The sequence below is a fragment of the Acomys russatus genome, chromosome 25 (assembly GCF_903995435.1).
Source record: "Acomys russatus chromosome 25, mAcoRus1.1, whole genome shotgun sequence".
Taxonomy (NCBI): Eukaryota; Metazoa; Chordata; class Mammalia; order Rodentia; family Muridae; genus Acomys; species Acomys russatus.
In genome coordinates, this window is record NC_067161.1 from 17,073,119 (window position 1) to 17,094,753 (window position 21,635).

The 21,635-nt window shown below is 46.0% G+C and overlaps 2 protein-coding genes across 2 annotated transcripts in view; one reads left to right on the forward strand and one right to left on the reverse strand.

Moving 5' to 3' along the window:
* Window positions 1-21,635, reverse strand: part of Dock2 (dedicator of cytokinesis 2) — a 403,715-nt gene that overhangs the window by 175,477 nt on the left and 206,603 nt on the right. The window lies entirely within an intron of this gene.
* On the forward strand, window positions 512-19,622 carry Insyn2b (inhibitory synaptic factor family member 2B). The gene is made up of 3 exons (XM_051167747.1): window positions 512-2,569; window positions 3,644-3,718; window positions 19,254-19,622. The coding sequence occupies exons 1-3, from the start codon at window positions 1,227-1,229 to the stop codon at window positions 19,438-19,440; spliced, it is 1,605 nt and encodes a 534-aa protein (XP_051023704.1). The 5' UTR covers window positions 512-1,226; the 3' UTR covers window positions 19,441-19,622.

A 21,635-nucleotide genomic window follows, 5' to 3' on the forward strand; every position in this document is an offset into this window, starting at 1 on the left:
ATCTAAGATGGGAGTCCTGTTGTGTTCCAGCACCAGGGCGATAGCTAAGGAGGAAGTCATTGTCAAGCCTCCGTAAAGAAGTGCTATCTAAGGGTGAGTGTTCACAGGTGGGGTTGGCTGTGCAGTGACTGAAGGATGAAGAAGTGATCTAGGTAGATAGGCATTTTGTTTTAAGGCTCTGCCCCCCCCCCAAGGGCACCTTGCTCACTAAGGGGACTGGGAGGAGGCAGTATGGTGGGATGAATTTCAGGCACTCTTACTCAAAGGAAACTCAGCTGAGAGGTTAGAACTTGCTGACTGTGGTTTCTCCCTTTTCAGGCACTTCTTAACTGCTCATAGGCTGTCTGGTCTCCAATGCTGGCCCCACAGATGCAGTGACTGGTTCTTGTCTGAACATCTCCAAATAAAAGCTGCAGATGCTGCTCACTGCCCATATGTGACCTTCAGCCAAGACTCCACAAGACTGAGTCCAGCCTTTCTGAGCCTCCCGATGCCTGGATTCTGCCCCAGTTATACCTTTCTGGGTTTTATGAGGTTATTTAAGAAATTACGTTTCCCTCACTGAAACACGGGGAAGCCACATGGAAGAAAACAATGGCCCCAACGGAGAAATTTCTGATTGACATAAGTGGAGAAGTTCCCTTAGGAACATCATGTACCATCAAAGCAGCAGAGCCCCAGGTCATCTCTTACTCTGCCTAGTTATGTGCTATGGCAAGAAGATATGTTTAAGGTTCCCATAGCCTTGCATTGCAATTCAATGCTCTGGGAGAAACGGCCGCCATATGGTCTACACATAGCAGGTTCCTTTCATAATTCACACATCCTGAATGTGGCACTATCCCCCAAATGGTACATTTATTGTCATTTTGTTCAACACAGGGAGCTTCTAGGATCAGAACTGCTCCTTCAAATCTACCGATAGGCGAGCCCATCAATTCTCTTGTCAGGTCAGATGGTTCACAATTAGCATAACTAGCTGATCATCTACCCAGTGGTTATGACTACGGTGGCATAATATTTCAACTGCAGGGGAAGCATTCCGGACCGCCCCTAAGTAGACTAGTCAGGCTGGGAATGGCCGGCAGGTCTTCCCGTATTAAGAGGAGTGAACCACTACATCCTGCTTGGCCATTCTCCTTGTCTCCATCATTAGATACAGCTCAAAAGACCTAAGGGAGATGTGCCCAGGACAAGTGTGTGGCTCTTCTTCCCACTGAGGCTCAATGGCCCAGCAAAGCATGAAAGTGAGGCCTGTGCTCCTAAAGCGAAGCAGTCTCGAGTCTGTGGAGCTCGTGAAACAGCCACACCATCGCAGGAGCAAATCGCAGCAAGTGCGATTCAAGGAAGATGGGAACCCAAAGCATCCAACCGGCATAACTGAGGTTGATATCCAGACCCCCGATGACCCGGGGGTAACGGGGAAGACGCAGGCATCCCGGCACCATCATCCTGCCACCTACTCGCTGTCTTTCCCCAGGTCCCACAAGGCAGGTGGCTTTCGCAGCATCTCTATCCAGACCTCCCCAAGTCTCAGGAAGCATTTCCCAGTTTTCAAGAGGAAGAAACTCACAGCTAGCAAGTCCCTGGTGGAAATGCCAGCAGCATCCCCAAGTGCCATCCAGGTCAACGGCAACCTCTCTGAACAGGATATCGTGTCCTCTGACCTTGCCTTCCTTAGGCTGGCTCAGCATCTTGAGGATGGGCCTCGAAGGCTCAAAATGCCCCACCCGTTCCTCCCTAGGATGCCCAAGGTGCAAAGCAACGGGCCTGTTAGCTTCTGCTTGGAATCTGCGACATGGAGGTCCTCAGAGAAAGCAACAGCTGCCATTCAGGTTCCTGATGATATTTGTCACAGTCCAACCTGGGAAACTAGAGAGCCTGCTTTCAGCCCAGAAAGCTCAGCTGAAGAGAATAACTCCATACCCCCTTTGGTAGCCATGTGTCCAGGGGATGGACATAGAGTGATGACATCAGATCTAGAAAGAGTCCCCTCCTGCTCAAATGCCAACAGTAGCACCAACAACACCCCGGGCACAGGGAAACTCACACCTGAATTGCTTTTGCCCAAAGACAACCCTGACAACAAAGACCTTGGTCTTCTTTCATCTCATTCGAGGAAGATGTGTGTTTCCTCACCACCACGGACTCATAGCTCCTCAGAGACAGGCTCTGACAGCCAGCCAGCCCATGTAGGAAGAGTCTCTGATTGCCCAGGGTCACGTGACAGTCAGCAGGACCTGGAGTCACAGAGAAGTAGCAGTGCATCCAAGTCTGGTCCTGTGTGCTGGGAGCACGTGACAAAGATCCCCAGCCAGTCAGATGTGCCAGAGCTTCAGACTGGCCTTAGGAGTGAGTACCCCACTTCCTCCATTCCAAGGCAGGAGAACAGACCTCAAAGCAGAGAGATTGGCGGGAGGAATCACAGTCACTTGGCTCAGAGGGAACTCGGTGACCTCCAAGGCCGGCTGCAATCAGTGGAGGAATCGCTGCACTCGAATCAAGAGAAAATTAAAGTCCTATTGAACGTGATTCAAGACCTGGAAAAGGCTCGTGCCCTCACCGAAGGGTAAGGTGAATTTCTTTACATTAAACTAAACACTGCTGAGTGAAGTTATTTTCTGGGGGAGGTACAGAGTGAGGGCCCAGGTCGCCACAAGCAACATCTTCAAAATGTTCACGCTGTTGTTTTCCAGATTGTAACTGGGACCGTGATGGAATGGTAACATTCCTGGATGCCCTTCCTTTGCCTTGCCTGGGTTTCGATAAATCCTCTGGCTTGGCAGCTCGGATGGACTCCTTGGTTAGCCACTGTTGTTTGGGGTTTTCACAGGCTGGGGGAATGGAACTAATGAAGTCCAGGATGAAAACAAAATGATTTTTATAAAGATGAGGGTCAAGTTGATAAATGGGGGTGATGGGTGGATAACAGCAAGCAGGGTCTTCCTGTGCACTTAGCAAGTTAACACATTTGCATTGCTTTAGTTTTATGGGTGTTTTGTCAAGAAGGACTTAAGGGAGCTACTAAGCTAAGCTTCTCTCACCACTGACTACTTTGAGGACTTCAGCCCAACCAATCAGTTACGTGAAAATGAGGCCACAGTTCTGAGAGAAGAATGTCACAGCATACTGTCCAGAGTGATGGGCATGGGAGTGTTATGTGGAGCCACAGGCAGTATTTTTTGAGATATAGACTATTCTTCCCGCTAGGAAGGCTCTAAACACCAAGAGAAAGCAATGGTTGAAGCTCATCAGACAAGGTTGGAAAGAGAGGTAATTAGTTGGCAGTGGCTACTAGCAATCATCCCAGACCTCCTTGGGAGACTATGATGTCAGAGAACCCACCAATCAAAGTGATCAGGAATCTCCGTATGCACCTGCTACTCACCTGCAAAATCCCTCCTCTTTCAGGGTCATGAGCAAGAAAAACATGTGGCATTTGAAATTGGTTAAAGATGTACCAAGTACCCCCAGAAAAGGGAGGTTCTGGTGTTACAACCTCATCCATCGTTTCCCTTGCATCTATCATATATCTTGGGGGCATCATGAGTCCTGGGCTGTAGGACCTGAGATGAGTTGGTCAAATGTGTGTCTCATGTGGCTTTTGCCTACGCATTTATTCTGAGCATGTTGTATCTTACAGGCGCAACTTTTACCGAACTGGCCAAGATCTCAACAACTGCAGCACCTGCCAGAACACAGCGTGCATCATTTACAGGTATCAGCCCAAACTGTGACCCATTCTGCAGAGCAGGACACCACAGGTCCACAGAACACACTAGCAAACTGTCCTATGGATAGAGAACTGGGAGAGGCAGAGGCAAGCACCCGATTCTCGAAACTGAGGCAGGAACTGTTCCTTATCCACAGGGTCTAGGAGCAAAGCCTCTGATCCAGTAGATAGCCCTGAGAACAGACATCCATCTACCTTTGCATACACGTCACTTCAGTTACTTGTCAGGAAGTGAGTACAGGAGTTCAGGAAGCATAGAAATTTGTCCAGCTCACGCAGAACATCTTGAGAGCAGGAGGGGCCAGGATTGGGAGTCGTATCCAGACCTTTCTGAGCCTATTTACTTTACCTCACAGTCTCTTTTCTATACTCAATCTACTATCCCACATGTCTTATGTGTCACTAGATATGAGTATTTTGTGTTTGCTGATAAACACACCATTTCTTCTTGGTGCAAAGCAAGGCTGCAGTAAAGACAATTATTAGACCTGGGTTTGAATTCCCAAATCTGATACTGGCCTGCTTGCCCTGGCCTCAGTTTCCTTGTATATAGGGTAAGGACAATGACCTCTCTTCAGATGTAGCAGGACAAAAAACTGACACATGTCTGTGAATGCTCACAGAGACTGCAAACTCCTGCACACACCCAAAGTCTCACTGTTGTTATTACTAGAAAGATCAGTGTCTCCTCAGCTAGAAGCCCACTTGGTGGAAATACAGGCATACCACCCATTTTAGTTGATAACATCTAACTTTGACAAAAGTGTATGCTTTTGTTTTTTGCATGGCATTTCTCTTTGGGAAAAAGGGAGCAAGGCCCTGAGCAAACCACTGCTCCGCAAGGCCACCTGTCTTCTCTCAGAGCTTCTCCTCTCTGGTAATAGCTTGAGACCGCATCCTAAGGAGGCACCATGTACCCGGCCACCAGCCAGTGCTTCCACGTAGACAAGGTGGGCGTGGTCTCACTGACTGGTTGGCTCCCTATGTGGAAGACCTCAGGTCTACACGAAATAGCAGGAGACTCAAGACTACTTACAAAGTACCCCCAAAGCTAAATGCACTCCTTCACATCTCAAAGCAGAAGCGCCCACCTTCCAGAAAAGAGGACTCTGGAGAATGGCCTGTAACACTGGAAAGTGACACAGGGAGTCTCATCGGTTGCTGATTTTATTTTTAATCTCCTGTCTTAAGCAAATTTTCTAATTACTAAGAGAACAAAAAATTATTACATGTCTAGACAAGCAAATTGGGAGAGTAAAGTTATACATCAGAAGCAGAATAAATTGGTTTGAACTAACTTCCACGTACATTTTAGACAGTCTTCCTTCAAGTACACAGGTGATGAATACTTTTACTTTGAATGATTTTTTTTCCTCATTTGGCTTATGTTAGTTAGTTAAAAAAAATGGTACATGATTATTTTGCATTCTAATGTGAGTTTCATGACCTTCCCCTGAGCAAGTCATTTCTGGCTTCTTAGTTTCCTCATTGGAAAAATGAGAGGCTTTAATTAGATGGTCCCAATGGTGCCTTATAGTTTTGACATTATGTTATTCTAAGCTGAATTAACAGTGACAATATTTGGTTAAGCTGTGACCTTCCAGAGTCTGAGAATGTTTGCGTTTTTTTTTTTTTTTTCCAACCCTTACTTCAAACATCCCAAGCAAGCATCCTAAAGGAACTTACATCCCACCTGACATGGCATACCTTCCTGCTCTTCTCCTGTCTCACTCCAGCACTCATTCTTTGTATCTGTCCCCCACAACACACAGTCCTCGTTGCCACTCAAAGCCAGACTGTCATCCCAGACAGAATCTGTATTCTTGCTTCTAAACCACGGTAAAGGAATGGGCAATTAATCTGATGAAAGCACAAAAGATGAGAAAGGCACTGTGTCATGGCAACAGTGAGATGAGAGCTGTCATTTAAGAAAAAAAAAATTCAAATGACTTCAAACTTGTGTTGCGTCCTGGAAAGTCAGATCTTGGAAGCTAATGAGCGAGTGATGTGAAATACTCGTCCGCAGGCTGTGGTCTCTCTCCCTGATGACGGATGAGTCCAGCGCCTGTCACTGTACATAAAGCACATGGCTAAATGATGGATTGCCCACTAGCTTTGCTTCCTGGGAGAGGCTGCTAAGTTAGCAACACAAGGTTTGCTAAGTGGTGTTGTCCACAGGCCTCACCTCACCAGCCACAGGCAATGGATATGCTTCCTGATCCTGTCAAGATGCTGAGCAGCTCATTCTCTCTGACCCCCCCCCCCCCTACCCCCACCCCAAACCTCCCTGGCTCCCTCCTCTTGTCAGGATCTCTTAGATGAATCATTAAAGAGGACAGAATCACTACTGATGCCTAAAATACCCTGGGCATGGCTCTTCAGGCCTTCCAGAGGGTCAATGCACCAAGGAGAATGACTTCATTTGTTGTTGTTTGGTTTTGTTTGCAGGGGGAAGGAACACTGTTTTGTTTGCAGGGGGAAGGAACACTGTTTTGAAATACTGGAGATTAGGCATAGAGCTTTAGAGTCCCAGGCAAGCACAGGACCACTGAGCTATGTCCCTAGCACTGTTCGTATGTTTTGTTTTGTTTTTTTTTTTTCTAACTATAAACTCCAAGGGAAGGGGTGGGAGTTGTCTTTATCCCAGTTTAAGCTGCTTCTGGCCTGTTCAGTCTCCATTCACTTTCTTTAGCTTTAATCCCAGGTCAATTTACCCAAAGGGTTGCAAATATGCTACTGGTGGTTCCCAAGATTTAAATAACATGGAATTACTTAGTGAGAAACTTGTTCTCTTTTCAATTTTATTTCAATCCTTTGATTACCTAGAAGGGAAAAAAAAAAAAAAATCTGTGCTCCTTGCCACAGTGTCTTTCAACCCTTCCCGGCGCTTGTTTATCACATTTCTTTGCAAAGCGGGAACAGATCTCAGGTTCATAGCCATAGGCAAGCAACAGTATCTAGCCAGACTGTAATAATTTTAAGCATTTTTGTTGAAGCACTTAACTTGTAAAACTAATCCTCTTAAATATTCACGAGGGATGATACAGGTCCCCTTTTCTAAAAGTATCATGCTTGGTTTGTATACTTGCTTAAATTTAAGAAGTAGACTGATTTTGAGCAGAAAAGGTTAAGTAAAAAATTGTGAAGTGAGCATGGGAGAATCTCATAAAAACCACAAGTATATCGGTAGGACACACCTGTAATCAAAGCACGTGGTAGGCAGAGGCAGGGGGTTGGCTGCTAGTGTGTGTGTGTGTGTATGTGTGTGTGTGTGTGTATGTGTGTGTGTGTGTATGTGTGTGTGTGTAACTGCAGAGGAAGCAAATCCCTTATTGAAGTTTAGAAAACAGTTCAGCCCCCCTTTTTCTTCTCAAGAGCTGGAGGTCTCTGGGAGACACATTCCCCCTCCTCCCTTCAGCCTGCCCCTGCTCCTCCAGCCACATCTGCCTGCATTTCCTTATCACACTCACTCTAAAAATAGTCAGCAGAGCCTCTTTGGAGGCCTTTGCTTACAGGGCTCATGCATTTACTTTTCTGGATATAGCTCCCAGAGGCAGGGCAGGGCATCTACTTGATTTAAGTTGTAAAATGCCTCTAAACATTTCGAGGGAAAATAATAGGATGTTTACTTCCAGGGGCATGCCGGGGGTGAGGGTGTCCATCTCCCATCCAAGTGCATTCCTTAGGAAGTGGGAATAACGTGCAAGCTCATGGGTCAGCTGGTTATATAATGTTTGAAAGGTCCAATAGAGAAGAAGGAAATTGTTTAGGGGCTGTCTGTCCAACATGCCATGCTTAGCCTCTTCCCATCTCTCAATGCCACTCACAGGCTTTAATTCTCTGTCACACTTTTCCTTACTTCTTTCTTACATAGATCTATGTATGTTTCACACACACACACACACACACACACACACACACACACACACACACACACACACACACACCCCAAAACAAAACAGAAACCTTTCAACTGACCATTGATGTGTAATACTTAACATCCATCAGTTCAGCCGGGCAGTGGTGGCACATGTCTTTGATCCCAGCACTTGGGAGACAGAGGCAGGTGGATCGCTATAAGTTTGAGGCCAGCCTGGTCTACAAAATCGAGGCCAGGACAATCAAGGCTATACAGAGAAATCCTGTCTCAAAAAACCAAAAACCAAAACAAACAAGCAAACAAAAATCCATCAATTCCTTGTTTCTGTCACCAAATACCTGAGGCAACTAACTTATAAAACAGTAACAACAAAAAAGTTATTTAGCTCATGGTGTCAGTCCAAACTTGAGCGGTCCCATTGCTTTCAACCTCAAGTATGTCGACACATCCCAGTAGAAATGCAATGTGAAGCGAGCCACTTACATCACAAACAAGGAGGCGAAGAGATGTTGAGACTTCAGTTCATAATCGTCTTCAAGGATAACTCCTCAGTGACCTAGAGATCTCTCATAAGGCCCTATTAGCCTGCAACAGAACTTTTAACACATGAGTCTTCCTGGGATACACATCTCAATCACAGTGATATCCCAAGCCCATGCTATAGTCTTCATTTTTCCCTTAGAAAATTAGCTCCTGTCCCACACTGTCTCGCTCAACACTATTAGGTGTGTGGGGTGCTCTGTAGGGACACCAGACCCCCATCTTATCTCTTACCCTTTTCTTTACAGCTTACATACATTAGGTATTAATTCTCCCTGCTATACCTAGCTCCTACACGTCAGGCCCTCTGCTGTGGCTAAATGAAGGTCTTCTCCATTTGTTACCTCAGTATTTTGTGTCCTCTTCTGACTATCCCCTCTATGTACATGGCCCCATTACACCTGAAAATAGAATCTGGCATGTTTACTTCCCTATCTAACAGTCTTGTCCTGGCTCCCCTTCCCTTTAGCAGACTTTTCAAGGCCCTTCAGACATGACACTATAAAGCCTTTCACCTGCGGTGTCTCCAGCTCCTCTCTAGCCACAGAGACTGCTTAGCTATGCGCTCAAGTATCAAGCCCTTTGTGTGCGTCACCTCACACTTCTAGAGCACCTCTTGCACTATGACTATGAGCATTTAAAAAAAAAGATCTTGCCTGGAAATCAAGTTCTTTCCAAGGAAACACACACACACGCCACAATGGCATGCCCATTCCTCTGCTATACCATGAATCCTAATGTATCGAAGTCCAGTGTGGAGTACACAATTGGCACTTAATCAGTGCTTACAAAAGAAAAGTGTGACCACCAATGAGGTGAGAGTTAGAAGTAGTAGAGGGCTTGAGACAGGCGTGTGGATCACCCAAGGGTAAAGTCGTTGTTGCTACTCGTGGGCAACCCCATGTCGGATGGCGGTAGGTGGGGGGGTTGGGAGCTTGTCACAAATCAAATGTTCCTATTAGGAATGAAGGACTTCTACATAGCAGGCCCTTTGTGCCGAATCAAATAAAGACTGGATGTAGCCCATGGATTGTCAATTTAAAATACTTGGAACACTGTATGCTCTCAATGAGATGGAACCTAATCAAATCTCCCTCGGATGACTCAGGCGGCCGCTGAACTTCCAAGGGACATTGAGATCCTGTTCTTCACGGCCGTCTAGCATCACCACAGTTCGGGACTTTTGTGCCAGCTCTGGAGGGGAGGGAAGACTTGGTTGTGGAGAGCCTCAAACTTCCCCTAGGCTAAAGTACCCTTGTGCTCTGGCATCTGGGTAACTTTGATGATGGCTAAAGCATTAGAACTGCAGGTTCTCCAGGGTGCTGGGTAGATGCCTCAGATATCTGGATTGTATTTCCTGGCCCCTGGGAAGATGCGATTTTATCGGCAGGACGAACATTATAACTGTGCCTAAGTTAAAGTCTTGAGATGGGGAAAATTACCCGGGTGGCCTTAGTGTCACACAGAGGTCATCCTGAGGATGAAGAGACTGGAGTTTCAGGAGAGGCTATATGCCCAGGAAGGTGTGCAGCCCAAAAAACAGGAGCAGGTAGGCAATGTGCCTCCTCACAGAGCTTCCAGAAGAAATGCAAAGCCCTCACTTTCATTCAGGCAGACTGATGGAGGGCTTTGGCCCTCCAGAACAAGACGAGTGATAACCATGACGATTTTTAAGCCATGGAATTCCTTGTCATTTGATCAATGGCGATAGGAAGCAGGCCTTCACATTAACCCTGTGTGACATAGGTATTCTGCATTAACCCTGTATGACATAGGTATTCTGCATGGCTCAATGAAGGTCAGCTTATTAGACTGTGATCACTTTTACAACTTGAACAGCTGAGAACAGGCATCTACTGAGAAGAAAATTAAGGGAAATAAAAAATATAAAAATAAAAACAATTTAAATTTAAAAAAAAAAGAGCTACCAGTAAGTGAACCACAGCTCACCAAGTATTCATTTACAAGGCAAAACACCTCCCCCCACCCCACCACTGCACTTAACCCCCATAATATATAGGATACATTAAAGTGTTCCTATTCTATAGATGAGGAAACCGGGCCTGTAGCAACACCTGCCATTTGTACTGTACTCAAATTAAGCGATCAAGGCTGAAAAGAAGAAAGATGCTTACTTAACAATTATCTTGATACCAGTCATTGAGATAGCAGTCTCAGCACTGAGTTCTGACTTCCAGCAAGCCAGAATCCAGAGTATACTGCGTTCCGATGCCAGACCCCTTTGATAACTGTTAGAACTTGGTCAAAAGTTGTCTGTCTCATTGCTGAGCTCTACTCAGACCTCGACACTGAGAAGCTTTGCACTAAAGATACATTCCCTATGTAAGGCTCCCGGAACATGAGCATAGCCCACCTGCCTCAGGGGCCCAGCTCTCTGTGAGGTGGTTTCATTCCCCACCCCGCTGCCTCTGAGGGAGTTGTAACAAGGGCTTTGGAAAGGTTTCAGGACCTCTGAATAAGGTGAAATTGGGGCACCTTAAAAAGAGGAAATGACAACAGGTTTCCTAGATTCTGTGATAAACTATACGGGAATGGAACTGTTTACCTCATAAAATAACACCCCCCCCCCAAATAGCATGCCTTTGTAATACGTCCTTGGAAGTCCGAGTTACCCCTCTACTTGGCTTTGATGGGGATAAGATGTTCAGATAGACCTCTCAAATTCAGTAAGGTGCCCTGAGAATGGCGGGGGGGGGGGGGGGGTGAAGGAGGGGAAAGGTATTGTTCTTGGAATGCGTATCTTCCTATGCCTCTCGGGCTTTGGCTTGCAATACTCATCGCTTAGGGAGAATCATCTGAAGTCTCTCCTCTAAGATGAGGACCCACTGGCAATCCAGCCTGACATTTTTCCTGTAATTAAAGTCAAGAGCAAAGAAAGCCCAAGCCTGCTTCTCAGCAAAGAGCCCGGAAGGCTAGCACTGCCCTCTGCAAAGTCCTAGAGAATTCACAGCAGGCACTTGACCAGATGGGTGTGCCACACACTGCCCTCCGCCACTGTGGCTCCCCTTCAGGGGAGGGGTGTGAGCACCCTATGCACCAAACTGGGGAACACACACAGTGCTGGGTGCCACACAGGAAGCTTCCTTGACCTCCCTAGGCTCTTCAAACTCTGCAGAGCACAAGATACTTTAACTCTGTTACTTTCATTACTGGCATCCCACTGGTAAAGTCCTTCCGAAGCACGCTTAGAGCTGGGCAGATATTCAAAAGGAGGTCCCCTGCAGGAGCTCCCCTTTGTACCCAGCAATCTCTTTCCAGGGGCTTCCACCTCTTGGTTTTGATAGTGACAGTACATGACAAAGGGACTCCCTGAGACACAGGTCACAGCCTCATAGTTGTGCACCCTACAGGGAAAAAAAATGAGGGCTTCCTTTGACTGAGCAAAGAGAACCTCAGAGAGCCAGTGATCTGCTTAAATCCTGTGGTTGGTGGTTGTGGGTCCTTTCTGGGATTTCTTTCTCTGGTTAAGCTGCTTGGCCACTGGGCCCCCATCTTACCTGCTGCTTAAGATATTAGCTAATCAGAGAAAAAGGCATTTCTCTAGAAGCTTCAGTGTGCCCTCCGCCCTGTGGGTTTAGCAACTAACTCTCTCCTTAAATTATTTAGTGTTTTCCCCCCTTTTGTCGGTTGCTCATGCTGTCCCCGTGTGGGGGCAGGTAAACAGAGAGCCACAGCCACTTCCCTTCTCTGGACAGCAATGGAATCTGCAGGAGAAAAAATATTTCTAAAGCACACAGCAGATCTGGCCTCTCTAGTAACCACAGGTGCGTCTCCAGCCCTCACTAAATTCCAGTGTAGTCTGAGCCACACTATCTCGATGTGAGTGTGACCCCAGATGCCATCTACCATCACCAGTTACTGGCCACAAGCAGAGCTTAAATACTGTCTTTGGGAAACACTCATAAAGTTTGGGGGTGCAGGTGGTGATTTCTCAGCAGCCGACAAGTCATTTATTTGTCCTTACTTCCTGACTCTCTCCGTGGCTTCATTCTTGCCTTCTTCTCTCTGAGAGTGTAAGTAAGGGGAAAGGAGTAAGATTTACTGCTACAGCAATTTATCTGCAATAAAAAGTGAAAGCTACTTTAATGCATTAATAGCTAAAGAGGCTAAAACATGCCATAAATATAAAGTCAAGCACACTGCGTACCACACAGGAATAACAAGAGGGTGCTGGGGGACACAGGGCCACAAGTGACAACATGTGACCCAGCCTTTACTTCCTCGTCAAGCTCATAGAAAAATCATTACCATCCATTAAACAAGCCGCTGTGCCAGGCCTTTTGCTAAATAAACACTGTGTGGATGACTCATCTCATTTCAGACTTGGGTTGGCAGGATTCTCACTCCCACTGTGCAGATGAGGAAACTGAGCCTTGGAGAGGCTGAGTTGCTCAAGATCCTAGTTACCCAGGGCTCTAACTTTGGTCTCTACTCATAGGAAGCTTTCCTGTCTCCTATCTCCTGTTGACCTTGCTTTTGTCAGTTAATACGGGTTTCATTTCTGAAAAGTGGCAGCCCCCTTCAGAGAGCTTAGGAAGCTTCTTATCATGGAGGTCTAGATTGTTCTCCAGGTCAGCTCTCTTTTTTTCTGTGGGCCCAGAGAACAATCTGTGATCCTCTGGGGAGCCATCAGCAGATAGATGCCTTAGAAGGGGTGTGCTAGGCAGCTGAAAATGGCTCCAAGTTGTGATGCCCAACCTATAGGCTTATAACTTATAAATAACAAACAATGCAGTCGCAGAGAGAAAGCTTGGAGACCACCATCCCTTGAAGACTATTTTCCCAAACTGTGGCAGAGTGAGGTCATTTGCCATCCCTAGGGCAAATTGCCCGCCCTAGGGTCATCCTTTCCTAGAGCTGATTCTCTGTAAAGGGAAGCTGCAGGGGGTGGAGTCTGTGTGGTACAGCCTGGTGTGGTGGAGAGTTTCTCCAGTGTGCTCCCACAAGAGGCAGGAAAGGAGCAGAGATGAATCTGGAGGTATCCTGTCTTTGGGCAGGTACTGTGGTGTCCAGCTTGTTCTTGGTGTAGGTGAGGACAGGGAGTCGTCTTTAAAAAGCAGTGAGAACCACTTTTTAAGAAGTAGGTGCCAAGGGCCACCGGAAAGGGACAACAGCAGCCAAGACCCAGGATCTGGGCTAATGATAGCTAGACCCAGGACCTAGGCTAATGATAGCTGAACCCAAGTATAATCTTAACTAAGTTGTCTCCTAATAGGGAACATCTTTTTTTGTACATTGACTCACTGTCAAGGCTTTTTTGAAGTCAAAAGAGGATATTGCCAGATGGGAAGCCAGCTAGGGTATAGGGACCATACCCATGGCCCAGCTCATCTGGAGTATGGTTCCACAGAGGATTGTGGGATTGCACAGGAGACCTAGGTCTTTGTTTCCACCCTACCCTACATCTACACGCCTTCCACCATCCAGCCTTTACATGGTTACATGGAACTATGTTCCTTCAGTGCAGAGTGTGTACTGGAGCATAACCTTTAGGGGGTTAGATTCATGGTTCAAATCCTTGGAAGAACATCGATTCCACCCTGCCTCAGTTTCTTCAGTTGATAAATGAAGATAATATTGCTTGTCTCACGACTTATGAGAGGGAATGTTATCTTGTACTATGTTGTCTAAAATGCAGAGTTTCCTCCATAAATGATAGTCATTTTTATTGCCCATTTAAATTCCTACATATTCTCATCTGACATGGTAGTCATTGCTTTGTCTTTTCAGAATATGACTCTCATGTGGAAATATTCTCTCATTAGAGATAAAGAGCAAAGAAGTAAGGGCCAGGAAGGCAAGTGTTATGGGCTAAGTATTTGTGCCTTTCCAGATCCACACATTACATCTTAGCGTCCCATTTCATGGCAATTTGAAAATGGGATCTGATCAGACCAGAAGAATACAACCTTAATGAATGAGAAAGGCGTCCTTGTAGACAACACTCTGGAGAGTTTGCTGGCCCCTTCCACCATGTAGAGTTACAGGAGACGACAGCTATCTATGACCAGGAAGCAGGTCCTCACCAGACGTCAAATCTGCTGATGCTTTGCTCTTGGATTTCCCAGCCCTTCAGAACAATGAGAAATGCTTATCTCTTGTTTAGGCCAACTAGTGTACACACACACACACACACACACACACACACACACACACACGCACACACACACGCACATGAACGCACACACGCATGCACGCACGCACGCATATTACTGAGTTACAGACTTAGACACAAAGTTTGGGTTTAGGTCTGATCACAGCTCACAGTATGATTTTCCTTTGCTAACTTGCTAATAGTTAAATGGGCTTAACAAATTTTTTCATCTTCCCAGGACATCCTGAGAATAAAATGAAAATACATTAATGAGAGTTTTGCAAAGCTAAAGATGTTACATAAAAGCAAGAGCCTCCACTCCTTTCTCTCACCTTTCTTTATTTGGTTCTATAAATTTGTTTTAGTTTTGAATGTTTAATCTTAACATGAAGCTCTCTATTCTTAGCATTGTCTTTCACTTTGGCTTACCAATTTCTGCTTACCTAGCCAAGATAATCAAGAACCTAGAGATGTTGTTTCGTTATGCATTTACTTTTCAAATATTTATTTTTAATTGTGTGTGTATGTGTGTGTTTGTGTGCGCGCGTGTGTGCACGCACGTGCGCATGTGAGTGCTGATGCCCTTGGCTGCCAGAAGAGGGCAGTGGGTCCTCTGGAGTTGGAGTCACATAGGGGGTTGTCACTGTTCTGCCTGGGAATTGAACTCAGGCCCTCCACAAGAGCAGTGTGTGTTATTAACTACTTAGCCATCTCTTTTCCCTGCTGTAACTTCAACCAGGTGAGCCACAGCACAGGGCTCCCTCTGCTTTCAAGGACATGTTTCTGTTTTGCATCCACCATGATGATGGACGCTAGATTAGTCATCTGTCCCACAATTTGTTTTTTTTTTTTGTTTTGTTTTTTGTTTTTTGTTTTTTGTTTTTTTAATGCACCAAGGCATGCTTGGAGGCATCTTTGGATGTCAAGGTCACTAAGGCTCCCCAGGAACTGGGCATCCCTGACCTCATCCATCCCCCAGAGGATGACCTTCACACATCTTGACAGATCTAGGCTGCCACACTGCTTCTAGTTCTGGCTGCAAGATTGTCACAATTTCTCACCTAATGTTTATTCCTCACTTGATTCTGCCCAAACTAAATTGTCCATGCTTGGCGTTCTTTTTAGGATACTGCATGGACTATAGGGGACACAGATGGAGGACTGTGGTGGATGGCACTGTGGCAGTGAAGGACAGAAAAACAACAGGCAGGGCAGAAGGAGGGCAGGATCAAGGGTATCAGTACTCTACTCAGACCTGGGATCCAAGATTCAAACAAGGAGTTCGTTGCCAGAATTTACAAACAAATATGCTACTGATTTATTCCTCTTTCCAAGAGGTTGATGAACATGGCCTAAGGGCTGCCGTCTCCTCTTGTCTACTCAGCCTTGAGATGAAAGGTGGATGAGACAGGCGGGGCTTGGCCCCTCCCCATTTATAAGGCAGCTGCCACCAAAGCAAAATGTCCTCCTCTCCTTCCTAAACTAAACAGTAGTTTGTCAAAGGGCGAATAAGTAGAAAAGTGACAATTTTCCTTTATGTTAATAAATTGCTTTGGCCTAAAAAACATTAATCAATTTCTTTCCAAAGCACACACTTCTCAATACTCTGCTATTTGCTTGGCCTTGAAAAGAAAGTCACTTTCAATCCCCCTTAAACTGTCAAGACCAGTGGGGGCAGACACATGGGGGAGGGGCAGCTCCCTAAATCCTAGCGATTATAATGGAACCCTGCTGTGTTTCCATAGAAACATAATGATGCATTCTTCCCTGAATGTACATTCAGGGAGGAGTGAAGAGCAAGGCTGTGGGCAAGGTATACAATGTCTGAAGTGCTGGAAGTGCAGGTGAGGAGGTGAGGCATTGGTCCCAAAGAGACAGAAGACAAAGCTCCCAGTGAAGAGGAGCAGAGTAGGTGGAGACTGCACCCCACCTCCACGTAGAGTGATCACATCTGTGGTCTCCCATGAGCATGACTACCCAATAAGGAGGTTATTATAACTCCCACATATAACTGAGTCCTGAGAAAAGGAGAAAGTTGTCCAAGGTCACCCAGCCAGGAAGTGGTGCAGCCTCAATTCAAACCCAAGAGAACTCAACTCAGAAGCCTTTTTGCTCCAGGCTCTGTGATGGGCAGCAAGTCAAGTCTAGCACAGGAGACAGAGTTTACATTCCATCTTTTGGCTCTTTCCTTTCCAGGCCTGCCAGTTCTGGGCACACAATAAACTCACTCAGAAAACATATTTTCTAATAGGTTTAGAGAAATTTGTAAATCTTGGGAAATGCGGGCAGTTCATTATTGTTAGTTTGCTTTGGATTAGGTGATCAGAAGCTTCACACAGAAGGAGATAAAAGCAGCCAGGGGTATATGTGTGCTCAGATAACATGGGAGGAACACTTGGACAAAGACCCGGAAAGAAGGGCTGCTTGAGAGGTGGGAGGCATATTTGGATCACCCATCTTAAATTGTGGAAAGCAAGCTCCACAGGGATGGTGTCCTGGTCTGTCTAGCCATGTCACTAGAATTTCACACCAGAGTGTATGGGTAGTTGAATGGGTGGATGAGTGGATGGATGCATGGATGGATGGATGGATAGAAAGATGGATTGTTCTATACCAGACAGCATGGATTCTTAGCATGAACAAGGTATTATTCGTTTGCTTTGGCTCTATCTTGTACTCTATCATGAAGATTGTTTTCTGCCCCAGTAGGTAGGGCAAGGCCATTTCAGGAGCTAACAGAACTGTGAATATGGCTGTTCCCTGTCAATCAAGCGTGCATGCCTCCAGTGACAGAGGCTGAGAATCAAAGCTCGCAACTTACTGCTTTAAATGCCTTCCTTGGTACAATGCGGAAGTTTCTGTTTCCAGCCTCTGGATCCATCTCTCAAGTTTCCTCTGGGGAGAAGGAGGTACAAGTGGTGTTGACAGAAAGCTGCTTCATCACTGGAGACAAACTGGGGTTCAATATGGGGCAAGAGTGAAAGGAGGAGACTCAAGGCATGGGCTTGGATACCTCTGACGACTGAGCTAGCAAAGCATGGGCTTTGGCTAGAAAGCCTCAAATTGCGGATGATGTGGAAGATCATTTACTAGCGCCACAAAGCCACTGGTCAAGCAATGCCAGTGATGATTGGACAGACTCCTTTTGTAGTGTCTAGAGCAGGATCCAGCACACGGACAATACTTAATCGATGTTGGTTGAATGTCTGGGTAAACCTGTGGTGCCTAATCTGTGCGGCATATTGAACATGCACCTGTTTTCTACCCTTGCCTGTGATCCTGGGAATAGGAGTAGGAATCTCACTTCAGCAGAGTATCACTTTCCTATTTGAGAATAGGCGAATGACTTGCACTTGATGCACTCTGGAGCTTTGCTTTGAAAAACACAATCTGTGTTTCATCCATTATGTAGGCCACCCTGCCAGGATTATGTCCCCGTAGAGGGACCCAGAGAGTACCACAAAGAGAAAGGATGTCCAAAAGAGAGAGAGAGAGAGAAGAATCTACCTGAAGGTTACTGATACTTCCTCCTGCTGGCTACATGACAGGCCACTCTGCCTTTCTGTGTCTTCCCTTTCAGAAAGCTCTGGGCAATTCTGCGTTTGGGGCTACCTTTCTCAAATGTGACAACTGTGATTTACTTCTTCAGCAGCTTTAACTCTGATACTAAGCTCTGGCATGTGACATGGGTATGACAGATGAGAGCAGGTGGTCTTCTAATGATGGCTGGTTTTCAGCACTTGCTGGGCATAAAGGCCTCTGCCACTCACTCTACAGCCCAGAGTGATGTGGGGTGTTTTGTTTTCCTTACATAGTGTTTCGTCTTCCCCCCCCCCCCCCCCCCCCCCCCCCCCCCGCTGAACAAGGGTCATGCTCTGCTTTTATGACTGTGTGTCTGCCATTTTCTACAAGCCCATGCTAGCTGTGGACTTTCTAAGAATCACATAATAAGTGCTTAAAACTGAAATGCACCCAAGAGTGGAAGGGAAGTGAAAGTCAGGTATCAGGCTGGGCAGAGCTGCCTAACAGGATCCATACTTCCTAGCCCTGTTCTCTGGGCTCAGGGGAAGCTAAGCAAACAGTCTCTGACACATGTTTACCTCCTTTCCAAGCACAAAGCCGCCGAGAGAGGATCAGGCTCTGCCTCAAGGCCCATGTTCTTTGCTGACTCAACATTCCTGGGACTTTCAGGCATCTTTGTTTCATATGGCCTTGTGTCTACCTCACAAACCTTTGTGGTTGTCACCATGGTACAAATGAAATACATTGTACATTAATGACTCCAAATACACATATAAAATAGGAAAAAGAAGAAGCCATCTACTCAGAGAAGAGGATTTCAGTCTCTCCATATAGAGGAATGCTGGAAGGAAGCTGTATATGTGAATCCCTCTAAGACACATTACTAAGAGACAATTCAAAGGGCACAATGTATCAGTGGTAATGATGTTGATGATACTAATGCAAGGATAGGAGCTAACATATGCAAGGATTATCATGTGCAAGGCACTGCTCTGGCTGTGTCACTTACATCTCACCTTACACACATTGATTTCAAAGGAAGAAATAGCAGTAGAGGACCATTATTACTTCTATTTTGCAGGTGAGGAAACTAAGCTCAGTTTGACAATGTGTGCCTTTATATCGCTTACATGTCCTTGAATTAGTTTCCATGAATACCGTTAACAAAGAAGCTCACTAAACAAAGAGGGAAGCTAGAGCCAATCTTTCCTGAATGCTAACATGCTCTGTGCCTGATTTACTTGACAAACATATATCATTAAAGGTAGTAACTTAATTCAATGAGGGGGTCATGGGAGAACCTGTAAGATGGCTCAGCTCTCCCAAAGCCACACAGGCACTCAGCCCCTAATAGCTTAGGGCTTGGTCCTAAGGACCTGCTCTTGGGGGCTCTGGGTAACAGGATGCTAAATCAGCGGGAGTCATTTTTGTAGTTACTCTCTTCCTTCCTCTTTGTCTTCCAGCGTAGAGTATGATTTCCGGCAGCAGGAAGGCAGGTTCCATGAGGTTCTCCAGAGCCTGGAGGAGGCAGAACCAGCTGAGGAAGCCCCTTCCCCACCCAAGTCCCCAGCAGAAGCCCCAGTCCCTGAGAAACAGGACTTACGGCGGAAGAGCAAGAAGGTGAAGAAGAAATGCTTCTGGTGGATATGAGAGGATTGGGGATCGCCACATTCCTTCCTGAGATGGGGGAGGGAATCTCCTGCTCTCAAGGCTTCCCTGCTCCTCTGCAAAAGTGCAGGCTGAGATTCCCTTGACCCCATGATACAGGAATGCCTCAGAGCTGGTACACTGATGGACACCTGGCCACTGACCTTACCTGAGTGTGTGCCACGGTTTGCTGAGGATTTTGTGGCCATTTGTGTGGCCACTTGCTGAGCTGCCTGTCACACATAGCCAGGCCTCATCTTCATCTGCTAAGTTCAGATCCCCACCATAAGCAGATCTCCTGCGCACTCCCAACTATTTCCGTGGCACCAAGCATTTCCTTCTCACCCTGAGATCATCCACCCCAAAGATGCAGAAATAATGGTGGATTGTACACTGCAGAAGGAGAAAGGTTATAAGAAGGTATCCTAGAAAACATCACACAAGAAGCTGGCAGGGTTCTAGGATCTATTGCACAAGAGCACAACAGAAGAGAATAGGCCTTAACAATGCCAGATCACCCTGATGTGTTACGTCATCTTGTTTTTAAAACTAGCCCTTAGATCTCAAATCAAGGGGCTGCCTTCTTGTAAATTATGGGCTATGAAGGGTGTGGCAGCGTAATGCTTATGGGTCCCTAGGCACCTGTTGTGTGATCTATGTGACTAGAACTCAAGTGACTCTCATAGCTGTCGTCTTTCTGGGGCTGCTTAATTATCATATGCCTCTGTATGGCAAGTGGAAGGTATATGAAGGGAGAGGGGCTTTAACTTTAGGATCCCAAACATTCACTTAACCTGTAACACCTTGTTCCATACACACAACGTACAGCAACTTGTATGTCCATATATCTTAGCAAGTGACATTACTGAGGCTGAGCTACCTACCATACAAGCTACTCTATAGTTTCCCTTCCTGGTGAAAGAAGCAGGACTGAGAATGAGGATGAAAGTCTCTTCTTCCACAAACCTTGAATTCCTCAAGAACTGCCTCCCTCTGTTGACAACACCTCCACACATAGATGTCTGGTCAAGCTTGCATGCCAAGCAAAGTCCCAAAGCAGTGTAATCAAGCAATTGCTGCATACTTAGGCTGAGTGGGAGGCAGGGCTTGGCTTCCTTTGCATTAAACTCAGTGTTCTGCCAGCCTGTGACTGGGCTGACACTGCCAGACACGTGAGCCACACCTAAATGGAGGAAGCATTTTTGTGACTGCCCCCTTGCCGAAGACCTGGTATGTCTGAGCGAGTCTCCGCTGTGCACGTGGGATGTGCGTACCCCACTGCAAGTTGAGACTAATTGAGCAAACCGCCCCAACCATCTCACTTCCCCTGTCACTGTGCTGCAGTGTAAAAGCTATTTCAGGGAGAGCGAGGGAAATTTGGCAAGGAATGTGGGCTTGCACTATTTAAGTCTTGGGATGTCATTCGAGACGCCCTTTCTCTGTTTCTAGTGTAATGTTTAAACCCACAAAGTGAGACAGGAATATATAATGTCAAGTTAGAATTAAGACAAATATACTTGTCACGCATAAGCAACCATATTTCAGTTAGATGTGTTGCCACTGGCCAAAAGCCACGGCTCTTTCTGTGTCTACATACTCAACTCTCAGTTGGCCCCAGCAACGGAAAAAAACAGTGCAGAGGATAATCCAATAAAGCAAAACCATTTGGGATCTCTTACATAATTTTATCTTGTAGCGGTGCTTCTATCTTAATTTGTTTTGCTTACACTAATTTCAAATGAATTTATATTCCAGAATGTCAGAATGGAATGAAAATATTCCGGAGATCCAGGCAATAGTATAGCCTATTCCACTAACCTGGAGAAAGTGGTGTAATTAATGTCTTTGATTGACTGGGCAGAAAAATGATGAGTCCCCCTGAATTTCTAAGCTATGTGTACCTTCTAACAGTTGGGGAGCACACGAGAGCTAACTGTAAGCCTTTGCCCTGGTTAACTAGGAAAGATAAGAAGATGGCTGGGGATGCTCACCCCGTCACACACACACACACACACACACACACACACACACACACACACACGGCGAGTTAGGAACCTTCCATAAACTCTGAATCGACTGAGATGAAATTAGGATTGGAAAATGTTGACATTCTTAGAAAGAAAACCAAGCAAGGTTATGTGAGTCTATACCAAAGCACAACACCACATCGCATTGCTTAGACCACACGAATCCACATC

Bases quoted from the DNA above. Each gene is read 5' to 3' on its own strand.
- Insyn2b (XM_051167747.1), top strand. From the start codon at position 1,227: ATGGCCCAGCAAAGCATGAAAGTGAGGCCTGTGCTCCTAAAGCGAAGC. The intron at 2,570-3,643 runs GTAAGGTGAATT...TGTATCTTACAG, and splicing joins GCTCGTGCCCTCACCGAAGG to GCGCAACTTTTACCGAACTG. The intron at 3,719-19,253 runs GTATCAGCCCAA...TTTGTCTTCCAG, and splicing joins ACAGCGTGCATCATTTACAG to CGTAGAGTATGATTTCCGGC.